Here is a 16,219-nt window from a genome sequence, read left to right on the forward strand (position 1 = left end):
TTTGCGAAAATGAGGTTGATGCACTCCAGCAGTCAGATGAGCTTGTGTACCAATACTCTGCGCAGCAATTAGCAGTGGTCACGGCCCAATTTAAATCTTCTGTAAGCAGATGTATCTCTTTGTATGCGCTTCCATTGGCCGTCTGTAAACGCTGCCTTCAACAAAACGCAACGGCTATGATTCATGTGGAATTCCTGAATTCAGATCTTTTGCACAGCCGAACCCTTGTTGTTTATGGGAGGGTAATTTGGGACATGTGATGTGTTGGCATGTGAGTGTGAAGGCTGGATTGATGAGTAGGACTTGCCTGTGAACATCTGAAAGTCATTGTGCTTTATTTAAACAGCACACTCACACGCCTCGCCCCCTCTTTCATATCCTTACGGAGCGTGTTCTCTGGCTAATGCTTACCGAAGACGCTGACCTGCTCACATTTGAAATAGATTATTCTTGATGCAATTTACATTGTTCTCATTCTTTATTTGATTGCCATTACTAAAGCTAATGTCAAGTTTTTTATCGGTCATGTCAAGAACTACCTAGGAATTTTTTTGAATATATCCAGGATCATTTTCATTAACTGTTTTAAATCTATTCAGTGAATTAAGATTCATTTTCATTCAGGGGATGCCTTAAACTAGGGCTACCAAGTTCAGGTCCTGTGGGCCACAGTGTCTGAAGGCAATGGCTCCAGCCATGAGTTACCCCATGCTATTTCACAAATGAGTGAACTTCTTGAATAAAGGAGGTGAAATGGTGAAATCAGGTGGTGTAGTGTATAGTTGGAGAAAATACCTGCAAATACTGCGGCCCACAGGACCTGGAGTTGAATAGTGCTGCCTTAAAGGCTTCTCAGGACCTCTTCTCTAAGCATAGCTTAGTATGGAAACGTATGGATGATGTTCTCCTCCAGATCATTTTGGGTAGCTCTCTGCACATTCCCAGGGGATATGGCCATTGCGAGCCCCCCAGTGCCTATTTTTCAAGCACATATCTGATGAACGGGAGATAGGAACAGAGGAGGAATTCAGATTTACAAGGTTACTCGGGTTCTTTGACCCAGTCCCTCAACAAATAAATCCGACGCCAACCTGCCTAATTGCATCTGTTCTCTTTAACTTTCCTGGAAGGTTTATAGGCTCTCTGTACCCCCATCACTGCTCTCTCTCTCTCTCTCTCTCTCTCTCGCTCGCTCTTGCTCTCTCTCTCTCTCTCTCTCTCTCTCTCTCTCGCTCGCTCGCTCTTGCTCTCTCTCTCTCTCTCTCTCTGGGTTCAGGGTGGTGGGTGCAGACCCTCTGGGCCTTTGCATAAAGGACACTTTTCATTGTTTTGTTGTTGCATAGACAGCCCATTGACTCTTCATCTGTTCCTGTTCTATTTACATTTAACCAAGTCCAGTTATTACAGAACTGGAGCAGCTTTGGATTTTATGTGGTGTTAATGTGCAGCACTCTCTGTGTTAGAAAATATTTACAGAAACATGGGACAGATGTAGTAAAGAAGGAGAAAGAATAGAGAGAATGAGTGAAAACAAAGAAATGGATATGTGTGGTGCACATTCCAGAAAGAGGGCCTGCTCAGCTCCATGCCTCTTTAGCAGAGCCAGACTGTGTTTCTTGGAAAGGGACCTACTGAGCACTCTCTAACACGCTATAGCTCCTCAAATCTGACCATGCTCTAACTATTTAAAAGAATTTGCAGAATCAAGAGTGTGGTTTTGATTTGAGGAATCAAATACCACTCTCACACCACCACCACCCCACCCCCCCCTCCAAAACTGACACACACGCATACACCAACACGCACGCATACACCCACACACACACACACACGCACACGAACATGCACGCATACACCCACACACATACACACGCATACACCCACACACATACACGCACACACACGCTGTTCCCTCCCTCCCCTCCCTCCCTCCCTCTCTCTTTCCCTGCTGGCTAAAAGTCACGTCAGCTTGCTGTGCCAGAGTGAATTGTAATTGTTTTGTCTGCTTTGTGCTCCCTTAAGGAATAAGGTCAGTGCTTTAAAACGTAGAGTGTGTGGAATCCGTGGCGCCTACGGCTTGTGAACCCAGCCCCTCCTGCTGGTGTAACCAATGCCTCGCTGGCCCCTCCTGCCAGTTTAACGAATGCCTGCTGGACCCTCGGGCAGCCTGGCCGTCCCTTGCTGGACAACGCATTGCACACAAACACTGAAGATTTCTGACTTAAGAGCGTGTCATCACACACATTATCTAATGGAATTATATGTTTTGGAGAAGACTTAAGGAGGATCCCGGGAGCCAGAGGAGCTCTTAGCTCGAGTTAAAACTCTGGAACACTGCTCCATGGCAGTTATATGCAGTCTATCAAAACACTCTACCTTCATTTTGTGCCTCTAAAACACAATGTTAAATGTTAAATTTTATTCTTTTGGAAAAAAAACTATTTTCTAGATTATAAAATATAAAAGAGATATCAGAAGCTGTCAGAATTTGAGACTCGTTAAAGCATTTATAAAATTTTTTTAAAAACCTTTGTCCAGGGGGTGGCTGATGGGGTTGTGTCATAATCTTTGGCAGGAATGTTCAGCAACTCAGCTACAAGTTTATTCAATTACACTAATTCAGTGTAATTGTGATGTTAATGGCCACCAAAAAAAATAGAGTAGTCCTGCAGAGTAATTTACAAATTTGTGCCATGGCTCCTTTAAAACTCAGCTATGCTGGAGGCGGCTGTATCTGCGGGGTTGTTAGATCAAGTAGGGATGTTTTTCTTCTCTTGTGGGGGACAAACAGAGCGTCTAAATGGTCTTTATAAATCCAGCAGTTGTGTCTCAGAGGGAATTCTACAAGATAAACTACTCGCACACATGTATAATGGATGCAGTGTATAGGAGAGAATCGGGGCAGACTGCTGCCTGTGTACCCAGTATAAAGGAGTGGCGATGGAGTATTAATGGGTAATAGGGCAGAATGGATTTGTGTCCAGCAGGCCTTTACATAGCCTTCCACTCTTACAGTGCATGCTGCTGCACCACTAACAGCTACAGGGACAGAGAGGATTCTTACATACTGGCAAATGGAGTGCTTCGTTTCCAGATCAGGTCTGCCCCAGCCTGTTTGTAATTATGAGCAATTGGAAATTAGAAAGCACGTTTCATTTCATTATCAGTAGTGCAAAAAAATTATGTTGGCCTATGAAACGAGACACAACCTCCTGATTTTTTCTCTAAAATAAAAGAGAGAGTGATGATGAGTATGAGATTTAACTATTGATCCACGTTTTCTCAGAACGGTATGATGCTTGTTCTGTGTGTACCTGTGTATATATGTGCATGTGTGCCTTCCGTGTATTTTATGAATGTAAAAGCAGAGGTGGAAAGTCCAGGGGTCAGAAAGTAGTCCTGCCATGAGTTTCTTCAGTCCATAAAATCAGCCAGATTATTTTACTAATTAGTTGTATCTCCTGGCTGAAGTATTGGGCTAATTAGCAAATACAGGTGATTGGAACAAAATACTGACGAGGACTTTTACTTTCTGAACCTGAATTTTCCACCTCTGGGTAAAAGGGGGAAGAATTACTGTAGAAAATCAGTTGAAGTAGCATAGTATTTGTTATTTATGTTGAAGTTCGACTGGGCATCTGGCTCCTGATTGGCTCAGTTAGTACAGGCACAGGCTGTCCCATATAGCCTAGGCGACTGAGATCTGTGCCAGGTCCATGCTACTGCCAGGACTGCATAGCAACAGGAAGAAACTAATTCTGACCACTCAGGGGTTTAGATCTGGTTGGCTATTAATTGTGGTCAGTGATGATTGGCGCTAGCTCTCCTGTTGTGCTGTGTGGCCTGTGATGTGGATTATAACAAATTACACAAGTGAGTGCATCAGAGAAGGGCACTCATTATGGCCACCATGCTTCTTGTGTGGGAGTGGGTGACTCAGCAGTGAGAGTACATGCTGATTTCAATCTGTTGTGAAAAATGAAGAAAAAAACAATTTCAGAATTAACAACTAAGACTTATTGTTGCCTAATAAGGGGTAATTTTTCATTAAGACAGTTGATATTCCCTCTCTACCTTTCACTGAAAGCGAATAACAACTTCAGAGTGGTGCAAGTTAATTGGAAAAAACGTGTAAATCCGATCTTGCAATAAAAATGTCACTGTAGGGTTCTGGAGAGACTGCCTCCTCCTTTTCACAGGTTTGTATTTCAGCATTTCATTTACCTGACTTGCTGAACATTTAGGATTTGTTGTACGGACAGGGATCACTCAAGCTTATGTTTTCCTCATTTCATAGTTTCATAAGTGATGATAATAATGGCAGTCTAACCCAAAAAGAACAATTTTTAATTAAATCTCTACCTAGCCTGAATTGAAAAGGTTGTCTGTTTTAGTAGACACGTGTGCTTGGATAAGATCTTGAACACAGACACAGGATGCGCTAGTGGAGTCCTGAGGCCAGCGGAGAAGCACGCGAGAGCTCCTACACACACACACACACACACACACACACACACACACACGATGAGTGGTGAGGTAAACCCTCGGGCCTGTCTGTGACACACGCATGCCGTGGTTCCCCGTGTTTCCCCGGCAGCGCGTGAGGAAGAGCGCCTCTGGGCAGAGAGCTTCCTGTCTCAGACACGCTCCAGGGCCTCGCTCCCAGCCCCTCTCACGCTCTCACACAGCCCTGCCTTCCTGCTGCACTTCACCCCAAAAACCAGAGGAGGAGCTGTGGAGCCAGGGGTGTGGGAGTGGGGTGGGGTGGGGGGTGGGGGGTGGGGGGGTGGTAAGGCTGCAAGGGGCAGATCCGCTGTCTGTATGTGCACTTTCTCTCTTGTTAAGAGCTTTACCTTTTATGGTCTCCTGATGGAATACTTGTCTGGTCGCCAACAATGTGACACATAATTCCTGGCCCTACACTATTTATACAGGGTTGATTTCTTCTTAGCCTTCTGCTTTTTTTTTTACTATAAACGTTTTGCTCTTTTGGAGGAGCCCCCTGTCTCCGCCACACGCACACAAACACTTGCCTGTTCCTCCTTACCTGCCACCCCCCTCGCAGTGTGCAGTGCTGCTGGAGGTGGGGACGTGTTGTGTGGTTATTGTTGCTGTTGCTGTGGAAGGTCACGGTGTGGCTATGGAGAGGCTGCTTTATCAGTGGGTGTCTGCCTTCTGTCAGGATCCCCTGTTGGCAGCTGGGACCCAGGAATGCTCTTAGAGAAGAATCTGGAAGCCCTGTTGTGAGCAGAGCAGATTCATGCCCCCTGGCAGTTGTTCACCTTGGCTCAGGTGGCCACCTGTGGAGTTCTGTTGGGCATGAGGTCAGTGTCTGTCAGCTGGCAACCTGCTGGGGCACCGGTCAGGAGTTAGGGAATCCCCCGCCTTCCCTCTTTATGGAATATGACAAATTCATTAATAACACAGTGATGTGTGGTAAGAGCTACGTAGCACGATAGAATGATGTGTTAAGTGTTCTGTGATTCACTTAACACTGCACTGTACACAGGTGAGGATTTTCCAGCAGCCAGAACAATCACAATCAAAGGGAAAAAAACTCCAGAAAATGTTTGCTGAGAGAACCTTTTTGACCTCAATCAAAAGGTATTCAAACATTACCGTGATTGTTGCATCTGTTCACCATCCTTTTCACTGGGCTTACGGCTTTGCCGTTTTTTAATGTTTGCTTTTATTGTTTTGTCACGATTGACATTTTACCGGATGGCTGTGCTTTTCAGGTACTCACATGAAGGCCTCACAAGTCTCATTTGCAAATATCTGTCTGATTAATTAAATGGAGAAAATCTAAGTATAAAATGAATTGCCCCTTTTTTTGTGCTACTTTCTACCCCTCTAACACTTTTTAAATCAGAAAATCCATGAACTTCTTTTACAGGCATTTAGTAGACGCTCTTATCCAGAGCGACTTACACAACTTTGGGGAAAAGGGTGCTTATGGTGTTATGTCCTTGGGTGGAGTGCCAATATATAGGTCACGTCCCTGTTTGCACTTGTGATGATGACTTGCTTGGTAAAACTATCTTTGGCCTTCTGGTGAAGCTTTGAAAAAATCACCTCTGGAGCATTAAACCGTATGTGGGACATTTTGTGCAGTCGTCACTGTGACCATGGAAATCTGGATGAGCGATTAGAGCCTGAGGTTCAGAGGTTGGAGAGCATTTATCCTCAAGGCCATGCGGTTCTGATCCTGTCAGTAGGAGAGCAGAGGTCTGCTACTGAGCTGGCTGTGGCAAAGTGACAGTGTACATCCAGTACTAACAGCGACCAACACAGACACGGAAGCAAAGCATCTTTGCAATGTAAGCCTCAAAAGGCAGCACAAATCCAAGTTCCTCCTCTGTGGGCCAGGGCAAACGGGGCTAAACTCATGCATGGGCAACCAAGGGTCTGCTTTTTTGTTACATTATTAGCAGAGACTCAGATAAAAATCATTTGCTAAGCTGGGATTAAAAACACATTTATTTTAACACGCTTTTGTCCGCGTTGTTAATGAGAAAACAAGCTCTCTCACACTTGGAGAGGGTCCACCACTGGCCTTTTGCCTGCTAAGAAAGCATTCTTGCAGAAGTGAAGAATAAATGGTTCCTGAGCACAAAACGAAGCATGATAATGGAGGCTCACCAACGTGGAAGCATTTTTGACAACGGCAAAACAAAGGTCTTGTAGGGCCACAGTTCTACAGTTCTTGCTTCTGTTTCTCTGCATCATTACTCTAAACACTAGTTCAGTGCTTACAATTCAATTTGTCAAACAGTCACATCCCTGTTGAGTAACAGCCACAGCCAGCCATCACACATGAACTGTGACCTGTTAGAAACTCAAGAGAGATTGTGTGTTTAATGTGTTATGGTTCAATAGTGTAATCTCTGCTTGATATTGATAAAGAGAATATAAAGTAATGCATTACCTATCCTTAAACATTCTAGAGTTAAGTCACTGTTTTTGCCTGAAGAAGCACTTCAGTCAGGCCCTTGCTTTGTAAGTGCCAGTCTCTGTTTTTTTCTCTTTTCTCCCCTGTAGCAGTAATCAGTAATCAGAAGCCAACTGGTTAGATATAGCTCTTGAGACAAGGCTGTCAGAATGGTCTGGTGTTTTCCAAGCAGGCCCAGTGGGGTGATGCCCGGGGTCACAATACAGACCAGAAATAAATACGGAAATAACGCAGCGAGGGTTGACGGCATGTTTCCCTTGGAACATGAAAGAGGGGGGTGGAGATGGGGAGCAGCAAGGAGGGGGGCACGGGCAGCGATGGTGTCCTCCATTTGGGGGTTACCTGTGCATCCTATGTGCAAACCACCTCAGATCTGAAGGGGCATAATTCAGTCATAATTGAGAACACTGCAGAAATACATCTGATAAGTATAAGGCATGACCTTTGATTTCCATTCCGTTGTAGGGGAGGTTCTGTAGGTTTAAGTGGTGACTTCATCACAAAGGCATACTTGTTCTTAATGGAAACGGCCCTGCCTAACCCAGCGCTGTTGTGCCATTCTCAGTTTTGACCCTGTCAGAAGTCATTCTCTGGCCATTAGCTTGAAGTCACCACAGGAGACGTGGACCATGGAGAGTCTAACAAATTGCAACACTCCATCATAATGTACCAAGAAATACAATCATATTAGATTTATCTTAATTCAATTAGTTTTAAAATGTTATTTTTCATTTTATGCATCATACGTCATACAACCCCCACCCCATATTACACTGAAATGCTTTTGCTGGCTATATCATTTAAAAGGGCAATTAAAAAGTTCACTCCCAGATTTGTCATTTAAAAATGAATACATGAGCTTTAAGATGAACTGTTAGCCGTCTTTACTGTAAGCATATGTGTTCCTTTGAGGGTATATGTATTAGCAGGAAGAATTCATGCTGTTTTAGGAATGCTTATTCTGCGTTACACTGCTTTGTGCCAGCTTTCCTTTATCATTATGTTCCACTAAGACTGGAAATGTGTACTTGTGCAGATACATTGTCTGTTTTCCAATTCTCGTTCCAATCCGTTTATGAAACACTTCATAAAAAGATTTCTCCTCATAATTTATTATATTTTTTTTTGGTTTTTGGTTTTCATCAGTTATACTGGTATATTAATTGTTCTGCTGATCTAACCTATCAGAGTTTATGTGATGCCATTGCTCTGTGGTATGTATAGTGCTTGGTAGATAAATTCTGAAAATAAATTACCTTAATGTATGAGAATACAGGTAGTAAAACACCGTGCTTTATTCACAAGTTTGTTATGTCCTTGAGCAATGCTTGATCTACAGGATGCTGTAAATGTGTGGCCATGTGAAAAGGGGAGAGGAGTGAAGAGAGAGAGGGAGAAGGAGAGAGAGGGGGGAGAGAGAGTGAGAGAAGGAGGGGGGGAGAGAGACTTAAACTTTAGAATCTATTTATTTGAAACTTAAAAAAATTGTAGGATTATTCAATATATTACCATCCTACCAAAAATGACACATGAAAAATCAACCAAAAACGCTAAAACTGTTTTGGAGCATTTAAAGAACCTTACTCATTTTCACCTAACATACAGTACAAACCTGCTTCCTCATGCACATCACAAATGACAGAAACTTGAAAAAAGAAAAATGAAGGCATTCTGGGAAAGATAGAGAGATAAAGGAAGAGAGAGAAAGAAAGAGTGCCTTTTATGAACACTGTCTGCCAGTGTTAATCTCTTGCAGTTCATAAGAGAGTGAGCTTGCTTTTAAAGTTCTGCTGGTTCTAGCAATTGCAGCTATTCAAGGTAGCTCATCATTCTCCCTGCCCCACCCCCCACCCCCACACATTGTTCATGTTGTGCTCCTTGACTATTGGCAGAAATAACAGGAAGTGGCCAAACCAATCTTTCCTCTCTCCTTCACTACTCGTTTAGTTCAGTGCTCTGTCTACTGTGGTTTTTGCATGGTGAAACCAGGCATAGATATAATACAATAAATAATGCCTCTAAAGAAAGTGCAAGTTAATCAGAATCACACCACCATGAGCAAAAATACAAGCATTTATTTTGGTCAATTATATTTATGGATAATGATTGTTTGGACAGTGTGTCATTCTCAGCTAGATTTCAATCATGTCCAGTTAAAGAATGCCTACTGTATGACTATAACTACTGCAGCTCACAGCATGTATACATACTGCACTCTGCAATAAGACCATCATGGCTGGTTGGAGACAGAGATTACATTAAAGTAATGCCAAACATACTGAGTGATGCTAATGTAAGCAGTCTGCTATTAACAGTCTACGGTGGTCTGCCATGTTAATTATTTTGCTGAAAATCTGTTAAGTACTTTCAGTGCTCTCCATAGGTCATTAAGTCTCCCTCAATCCTCATACTTGATATCGCTGTCTGTCTCTGGGATTTCCTGTGAGATACAAACTGCAAGTGTTTACATTATTATTTATACACTACTAAAATGTTATGCTTGTCAGAGTGTATTTTTTCGGTGTCATTGTATTTCTTATTTTAACTTATTTGCATCTATGGGATGCCTCACAATAGGTGTGGATGGTGGATACAACCTCATAGGTGTGTGTCTCTTTCATCTCTCTACCTTCCTTTGTCTCTCTCCTCTACTTGGGCTGTAATGTCCCTGATGGAGGTCGTTGAAAACACTGCTTGTTTACCTCACGTGGAAGCAATAGTCACAAGTTGACACAATGATTGAGACACAGTGCATTGTTAAAGATTTAAGCATGCAATAATTCCGCAGAGCTAATATCCTGCAAAATGGGTCTTCGTTTACGAGCGAACAATTTGTTCTTGAGCACGCTCCATCCTTTTCAGTTCAGCAGCATTTTGTTGGCATAAGTCGAGCTGGCAATGCCATAAGAGCAAGGCTGTAACAGTACAGTACTGTACATCATGCACTGCAAGTAAACCTCGCGCTGTTTCACTCTCTTTTCACTTGGTCTTTACCTTCCATTTCCCCTGTCTCTCATCCTATCTCATCTCTCTCTCTCTCTCTCTCTCTCTCTCTCTCTCTCCCTCCCTCTCTCTCTCTCTCTCTGTCTCCCTGTCTCTCTCTTTTCCTCTATCTATCTTCCCCAGCCTGATGAGCTGACCAATGCCCTGGAGATCAGCAACATTGTCTTCACTAGTCTCTTTGCTCTGGAGATGTTGCTGAAGGTTTTGGTGTACGGCCCCTTCGGCTACATCAAGAACCCTTATAACATCTTTGATGGCATCATCGTGGTGATCAGGTGAGCTCCTCAGCAGCAAAACCCCTCTCCTAATCGAGAGTACTGTTATACTCCATTACCACCGGGATGCTAATTCTTAAAAGTGTTTATGGCCACATTGCTGCACAGTACATTTTACCTTTAAGGCTCTATTGCAGTTGAAAACCAACCCTGTTCCTGGAGATCTACCCTCCTGTAGGTTTTCATTTCAACCCTAAGTTGGCATACCTGACTCTTATAATTTGCAGCTCAACATGACCTGTAGCTATTGAATGAGGCCTGCATTGTTAGAGTTGGAATGAAAACCTCCATGACGGTAGATCTCCAGGAACAGAGTTGGTTATCACTGCTCTATTGGATCAAGCCAGTTCATGGAATCCCAATGGGCTACCAGTACACCATTTAGCCTTTTGGTATAATTTAGGTTGGATATCTTACAACTGAATAGAATTAATTCCTGTTCGAATCCTTTAAAGCCAATTTCTGACTAATTCCAAAATGTTGTTCAGCCTTTTTAAATTATGATGTCTTTGCACATCACCAACCTCTCTTCCTTATCATCCTTCCAAGTGTTTGTATTTTTTAATGAAGCAAGTACAAAGTTGACCTGAATAATTGGCAAAACAAATGCCTATTTTTAGTGCAACACTGTTCTGTGATCTAATTCTATTTACTTTGGGTTTTTTTTTTTACAGAACTTTAAATGGTACCCCATTGAAATTATTCTTGTGTACACTTGTTCATACTCAGAATTCTGTATGTTGAACCTTGGGAAGACAACACGCATGCTCAGTTCAGTTCCAGCAACCACAGGAAATGGAGTGAGCTGGTCCTGATAACCCTGATTTCAGCAGTAGTTGGCTTAATGTAACATAGTTATGGATCGGGCAGCTTATTGCATACAAAATCTCTGTCTCTCTTTCAGCGTATGGGAGATAGTTGGCCAGCAAGGCGGGGGTCTCTCAGTGCTGCGGACCTTCCGGCTGATGCGGGTGTTGAAGCTTGTGCGCTTCATGCCAGCTCTGCAGAGGCAGCTGGTGGTGCTGATGAAGACCATGGACAATGTGGCAACCTTCTGCATGCTCCTCATGCTCTTCATCTTCATCTTCAGGTGAGACTGACAGGGCAGAGCTATCAAGGCCAAACAGTTGAGACTTGTAGAGGGACAGGAAAGGAACGGCAGGGTGATGAGAAAATGACAGTGAAGAAGCTTGTGTAGAAGTGGAGACCGTGTAAGATAATAAACACTTGGAATCACTGAAGTGGGAAACAACACACACCACTGGACGGTGCTGACCTCTGGATGATTTGTGTAAATACATCATGAAAAACAGGGTCACACACTCAAACTCAAACTCAAATCATCAAAACAATCTGTCTTAAGAGATTCATTATTTTGTCACCCTGCCTCCTTATGGGTTGCATGCATACAGGCAGAGAGTAATTTGAATGGTTCCTCATACCATAGAGGGCCATCACAATCACCTGCTCATTATGACACCCAGGCAAGCATGTTTATGTTACACAAAGTGTGAGATTATACAAATTGTGGAGCAGGGAGAATTAAGATTCAAAACGGGAGCTTCCCTCAGTTCAGGCGCACAGTGTAGGAATAAACTCCCGAAAGCTCTGATGTTTCCTTTTCAGACTAGGTCTCTGATCAGCTTGGCTGGGGCTTGGCAAGCTTAGTGCAAAGAAATATTTTAAAAAGGTTAGGAAGAATGCACGGTGGACTCCTAACTGGAAATATGTAGCTAAATAAACACCCACTGCTTCTGTGAAGAGAAGCCAAACTCACCAATGTAGAGGCAACGTACCAAAAACACAAACCTTGATTAATGGATGTTATTTAAAACTAAGAAAAGAAGAAAACTATAAAAATTGATTGAAATGCATTGCCTTTCTTAGCCTTTCTTTCTCTTTCTCTCTGTCTTTCTGTCTCACTTTTTCTCTTTTGCCATGTTCCTGATGTAGTATATTGGGAATGCACCTGTTTGGCTGTAAGTTTGGTTCTGAGCGGGATGGGGATACTCTGCCAGACCGCAAGAACTTTGATTCTCTGCTCTGGGCAATTGTCACAGTGTTCCAGGTGAGTCTTTCTAATGTTAGCCATTGCACAGTAATGGCTGTTCTAAGGACTGTCCAGCCATGTTTATCAAAGTCCCTATAATACACCTTTCCCTTTAGTTTTATCATCCTGGAAAATGGTACTCTTTTGACATGCTGTGCTCATTGCTTTGTGTGTGCTGAATATTTGTTAATGTGTGTACTTGTGTACACTTGGTTTGGTGCTGTTATATATTTTATTGTGTTTTGTACTTATGTGTTCAAAGCACTGTGTTGAATGTTTTGTATGAATGTATGGTGTTTTATGGTTTGTGTCAGTTTGGATAGGCTGTGATCATAATACTGAGAGAAAAGAAATTAAGCGAATGTGAACCTGAAAATAATTGTTGTGTATGTGTGTATGTGTGGGGGGGGATTGGATGTGTGTGTGTGCCATGCATTGTATTGATGGTGTGTGCTTCCCACTCCAGATTTTGACACAGGAAGATTGGAACAAGGTGCTGTATAACGGCATGGCCTCCACCTCTCCATGGGCGGCACTCTACTTCATCGCTCTCATGACCTTTGGCAACTATGCCCTCTTCAACCTGCTGGTTGCCATTTTGGTGGAAGGGTTCCAAACTGAGGTAAATCCACTCAGCTGTCACTTCACCTCTGTCCACCTTTTTCTCATTATGCCCTTTTATCGGTCTCTCTCTCTTTCTTTCTTTCTCTCTCTCCCAAACTGATTTTTTTACTTGATTTTCCAGCCTTGCTCTCCTTTTTGCATCCTCTCTCTGCTTCAGTCCCTCCCTCTTTCCTTCTCCTCGTCTCTGGACATGCATTATTCAGTGAGTGGTGATCAGTGTTTCAGACCACCGTGAGAGAAGTGTGCTTAAATTTAACCGGGGCTGCTCGTACAGTCTGGTCTTCCCAACTGCGCATTCCTTCTTTTGTTTTGTCTTCCTTTCCCTGTGCAGCTCTTTATCACTTACTACATAGCAGGGATTTCTCACTGGCATCTCAAAGTCTAAGAAGACAAAGACAGCCTTGAGATAAATGGTGGAGTTGATGTTCTTATGAGATGCTTGTTATTCAAGAGGCCAAATATAATTCTTTTTTTTTAAATAAAAAATATTTTGTTGAATTGTTTTATAATAGGACCTCGGTAGAATGTGACTCGATCAAAGGGGTTGGATGCCATTCTGATTTAACTGAATGCGGTCCGTCTCTCTCTCTTTCCCACTTTCCCACTCTCTTTCTCTCTCCCTGTGAGCTGTAATAGCACCTGTGCTTTGATCCCCTCTGCTTTCTGTGAAGACAGCAGGGGGCAGACACATTTAAAAGATTGTAACAGTGTACCCCGTTATGTCTCAGTAAGTGAGCAGCAGGAGGGTAAATGTGCGAGATGTGCACAGGGCACGTGCACCGGCCTGGTGAGCTTCAAGGCCCTCCCACACAGCATGCGGCGTCAGCTCCCCATTACCCACACTCCAGTCCAAATGTCCGAATGTAGCAGTCCAGCAAGATTCAATGAAATTGGAAAATTGAGAAATAAAATAAAAATATGAACCATAACTTAATTTTTTTCAGTTAAATCATTTTTTTCATTCTCTGAGCCAGTTCAGAGTGAAGCCCAGATTTTGTTGGGTAAGAAATCATTATACAGTAGTACAGTTTGTGTGTGTGTGTGTGTGTGTAGGATATTTCATACACTGGCATCTTAGCCACTCAGATCCCAGGGCTTCTCCCCTCTGCCAGGTGTACTAGCCTCTAGGGTGGCACAGTGTTCACCTGCCAGCAGAAAATGTGTTTGCCAATGCATAATTACAGCAAATAGCTATGATATATTTTCTGTGCTATTTAGCTCTATGCTTTTCACAAGGCCTTAAGAAGAAACCTTAAGTGTCCAAATTCCAAATGTTCATGTGAGTTCAATTTATGTGATATATAAAGGCATGACTGAATGTTGATCTGTCCCAGTCACCCTCCACATGTTTCTGACAGAGCAGGTCCTCTGTGCTTCCTGATTGGAGCTTTCTGTAGGTGCTGGCACAGCAGGAACCAGCAGGAGTGCCATATAGGATATATCTGACCCAGTCTATGTCCAATACTGTAACTGTGTATGTCCAAGAAATCTCAGTTGTTTTGTGGGATGTGCAGAAATACTGTTCTTAACATTCCCAGTGCGCTGGCCACGCAAAAAAAACTTGCATGTGTGTACACAATGTCAGTGGCCCTTCTCTGTCCTCTTGACCCTTCTTTTCTTGCCCCCGTAATCTGTTTGTCTAATGTTTTTGGTCTTGCTTTCTTCTGCGAGCGTACAGCATATTTTTAGTTGACTGAACTCTGCAGTGCGTCAGGGTTGCTAGGGAACGGAAGAGTGAGTGACGTGTGCAAAGCACAAAGCTATATCGGCTGGACAGATGCCCTGCCACTTATACATTGTTTGTGCTGTTGTCCATAGCAAATATCCTCCTGAGACCCCGCAGAAGAATTTTTAACAAAATATATATATGATGCTGTCTTTGATATAAGTGTCTTTGATGATAAAAACATCTTGCAGTGAAAATATTTCCAAAAACTTTAATTAGAATAGAATACATGGTTCTTGAGATTAAGGCCAGAGACTCATGTCCCCTACAGGGGAGAAAAACAAATTGCTGGGTCTTAGGAGGATATACATGAGCAGACTATCAATGCAGTGAATGATCCAGGCCAGAGGGTTAAGTGCTGTTTAACTCCTACTTTTACTAGTCAGTGTGGCTGAAGAGGAATCAGAAAGATGAATTGGAGCTGAAGTGAAAAGATGGGGCCTGTGGTAGTCTAGGACCTGAGCTCCAAGTTGGTCTGGCAGCAGTCTCAGATGGCCTTGCCACAGTATCGGCCCAAGCTAGAACCGAGACTCCAAACAGACGTTCTCGCAACGCCTCTCACCCTCTCCTGTGCTAACACTGAAGGAGCATCTGAGCCATCCCTGGTGGTCTCTGACATCTGACAGCCCCAACCCCTACGTTGAAATCCCAGCGCTCAGATTTGGCTTAAAATGGCTATTTGCATCAAAACTTTCTCTGGGGATAGAAATTGAAGAACAACTGTAATATGCTTCTTTTCTTGTATGCTTGTTAATGTAAAAAAAATACGTTTTCCATTCTATGGAAGGATGCAAAGTGACCTGTAATATTCACTGGAGAGAGCTGCTACATATGGACCTACCGTCTAAATTTGTACAATGCACAGTACAGCCGGTTCTTTTACAAGCCAGAATTGGTCTATCCTGTGACGTGGCTCCAGTGTACTCTACAATATCGGAAATCAACTTGCAAATGACATCTTTCGCAGGACAGCCGTTGTTGTTGCTTTTTTAAAGCATTGTGCTTTAAAAAAGTTTTTTTTAAGTTTAGCGCCTGTTTTATCCCTGCAGACAGCATCCATCTAACACATTTTTTTTCTTGCATGTACTGAACTATGTTTATATATGCACATTAATTAAATGCATTCCTCATGAGCTTTCTTATTGGCATGTTATAGTCTTTTGTTCTCCTGGTGTTCTGTCTGGTCTGCTGCTTCGGCCACCTTTATCTCAAACCTTACGCGTTTCCACTTCAGGAAATAACCAAGAGGGAGGACATGCATGGCCAGCTCAGTTGCATTCAGCTTCCAGTAGACTCAGGGGTATGTAGCACTCCGCATGACTCCACCAGTGCGACTAACCAGGAGGACTCTACCTTTGTGTACGGTGTCGCTGGTGGTTATCTCTGTGGACACAGCCTTGATTTGAAGTCCCCATCCACAGGTTCACAGTTTCAGTGCTTTGGCCTCAGGCTAAGCCCAGGGTACACAGGGTCCTGCTAAGCTGTCTTATTAATAGTCCCGCTTTATCCGTTTAAACTGATGCAGCTCGAATCCCAGCTGGTGAAAGCAGGCACGTTCAACCAGACTTCTGAATAAAAGCCAACTGGAG

General features: G+C 43.1%; 1 protein-coding gene across 13 annotated transcripts in view; it reads left to right on the forward strand.

Moving 5' to 3' along the window:
• cacna1g (calcium channel, voltage-dependent, T type, alpha 1G subunit) overlaps nt 1-16,219 on the forward strand; it is a 186,621-nt gene that overhangs the window by 112,331 nt on the left and 58,071 nt on the right. For 10 of the 13 annotated variants that reach the window (XM_035405059.1, XM_035405063.1, XM_035405067.1 and 7 more), the window contains exons 11-15: nt 10,079-10,230; nt 11,135-11,320; nt 12,184-12,298; nt 12,747-12,902; nt 15,865-15,930. In XM_035405059.1, the coding sequence (XP_035260950.1) occupies nt 10,079-10,230; nt 11,135-11,320; nt 12,184-12,298; nt 12,747-12,902; nt 15,865-15,930 (675 nt within the window). The remainder of the gene's footprint in view (nt 1-10,078; nt 10,231-11,134; nt 11,321-12,183; nt 12,299-12,746; nt 12,903-15,864; nt 15,931-16,219) is intronic. The other 3 variants (XM_035405064.1, XM_035405062.1, XM_035405065.1) reach the window with 1 other exon arrangement.

This window comes from Anguilla anguilla, chromosome 2, assembly GCF_013347855.1.
Source record: "Anguilla anguilla isolate fAngAng1 chromosome 2, fAngAng1.pri, whole genome shotgun sequence".
NCBI lineage: Eukaryota > Metazoa > Chordata > Actinopteri > Anguilliformes > Anguillidae > Anguilla > Anguilla anguilla.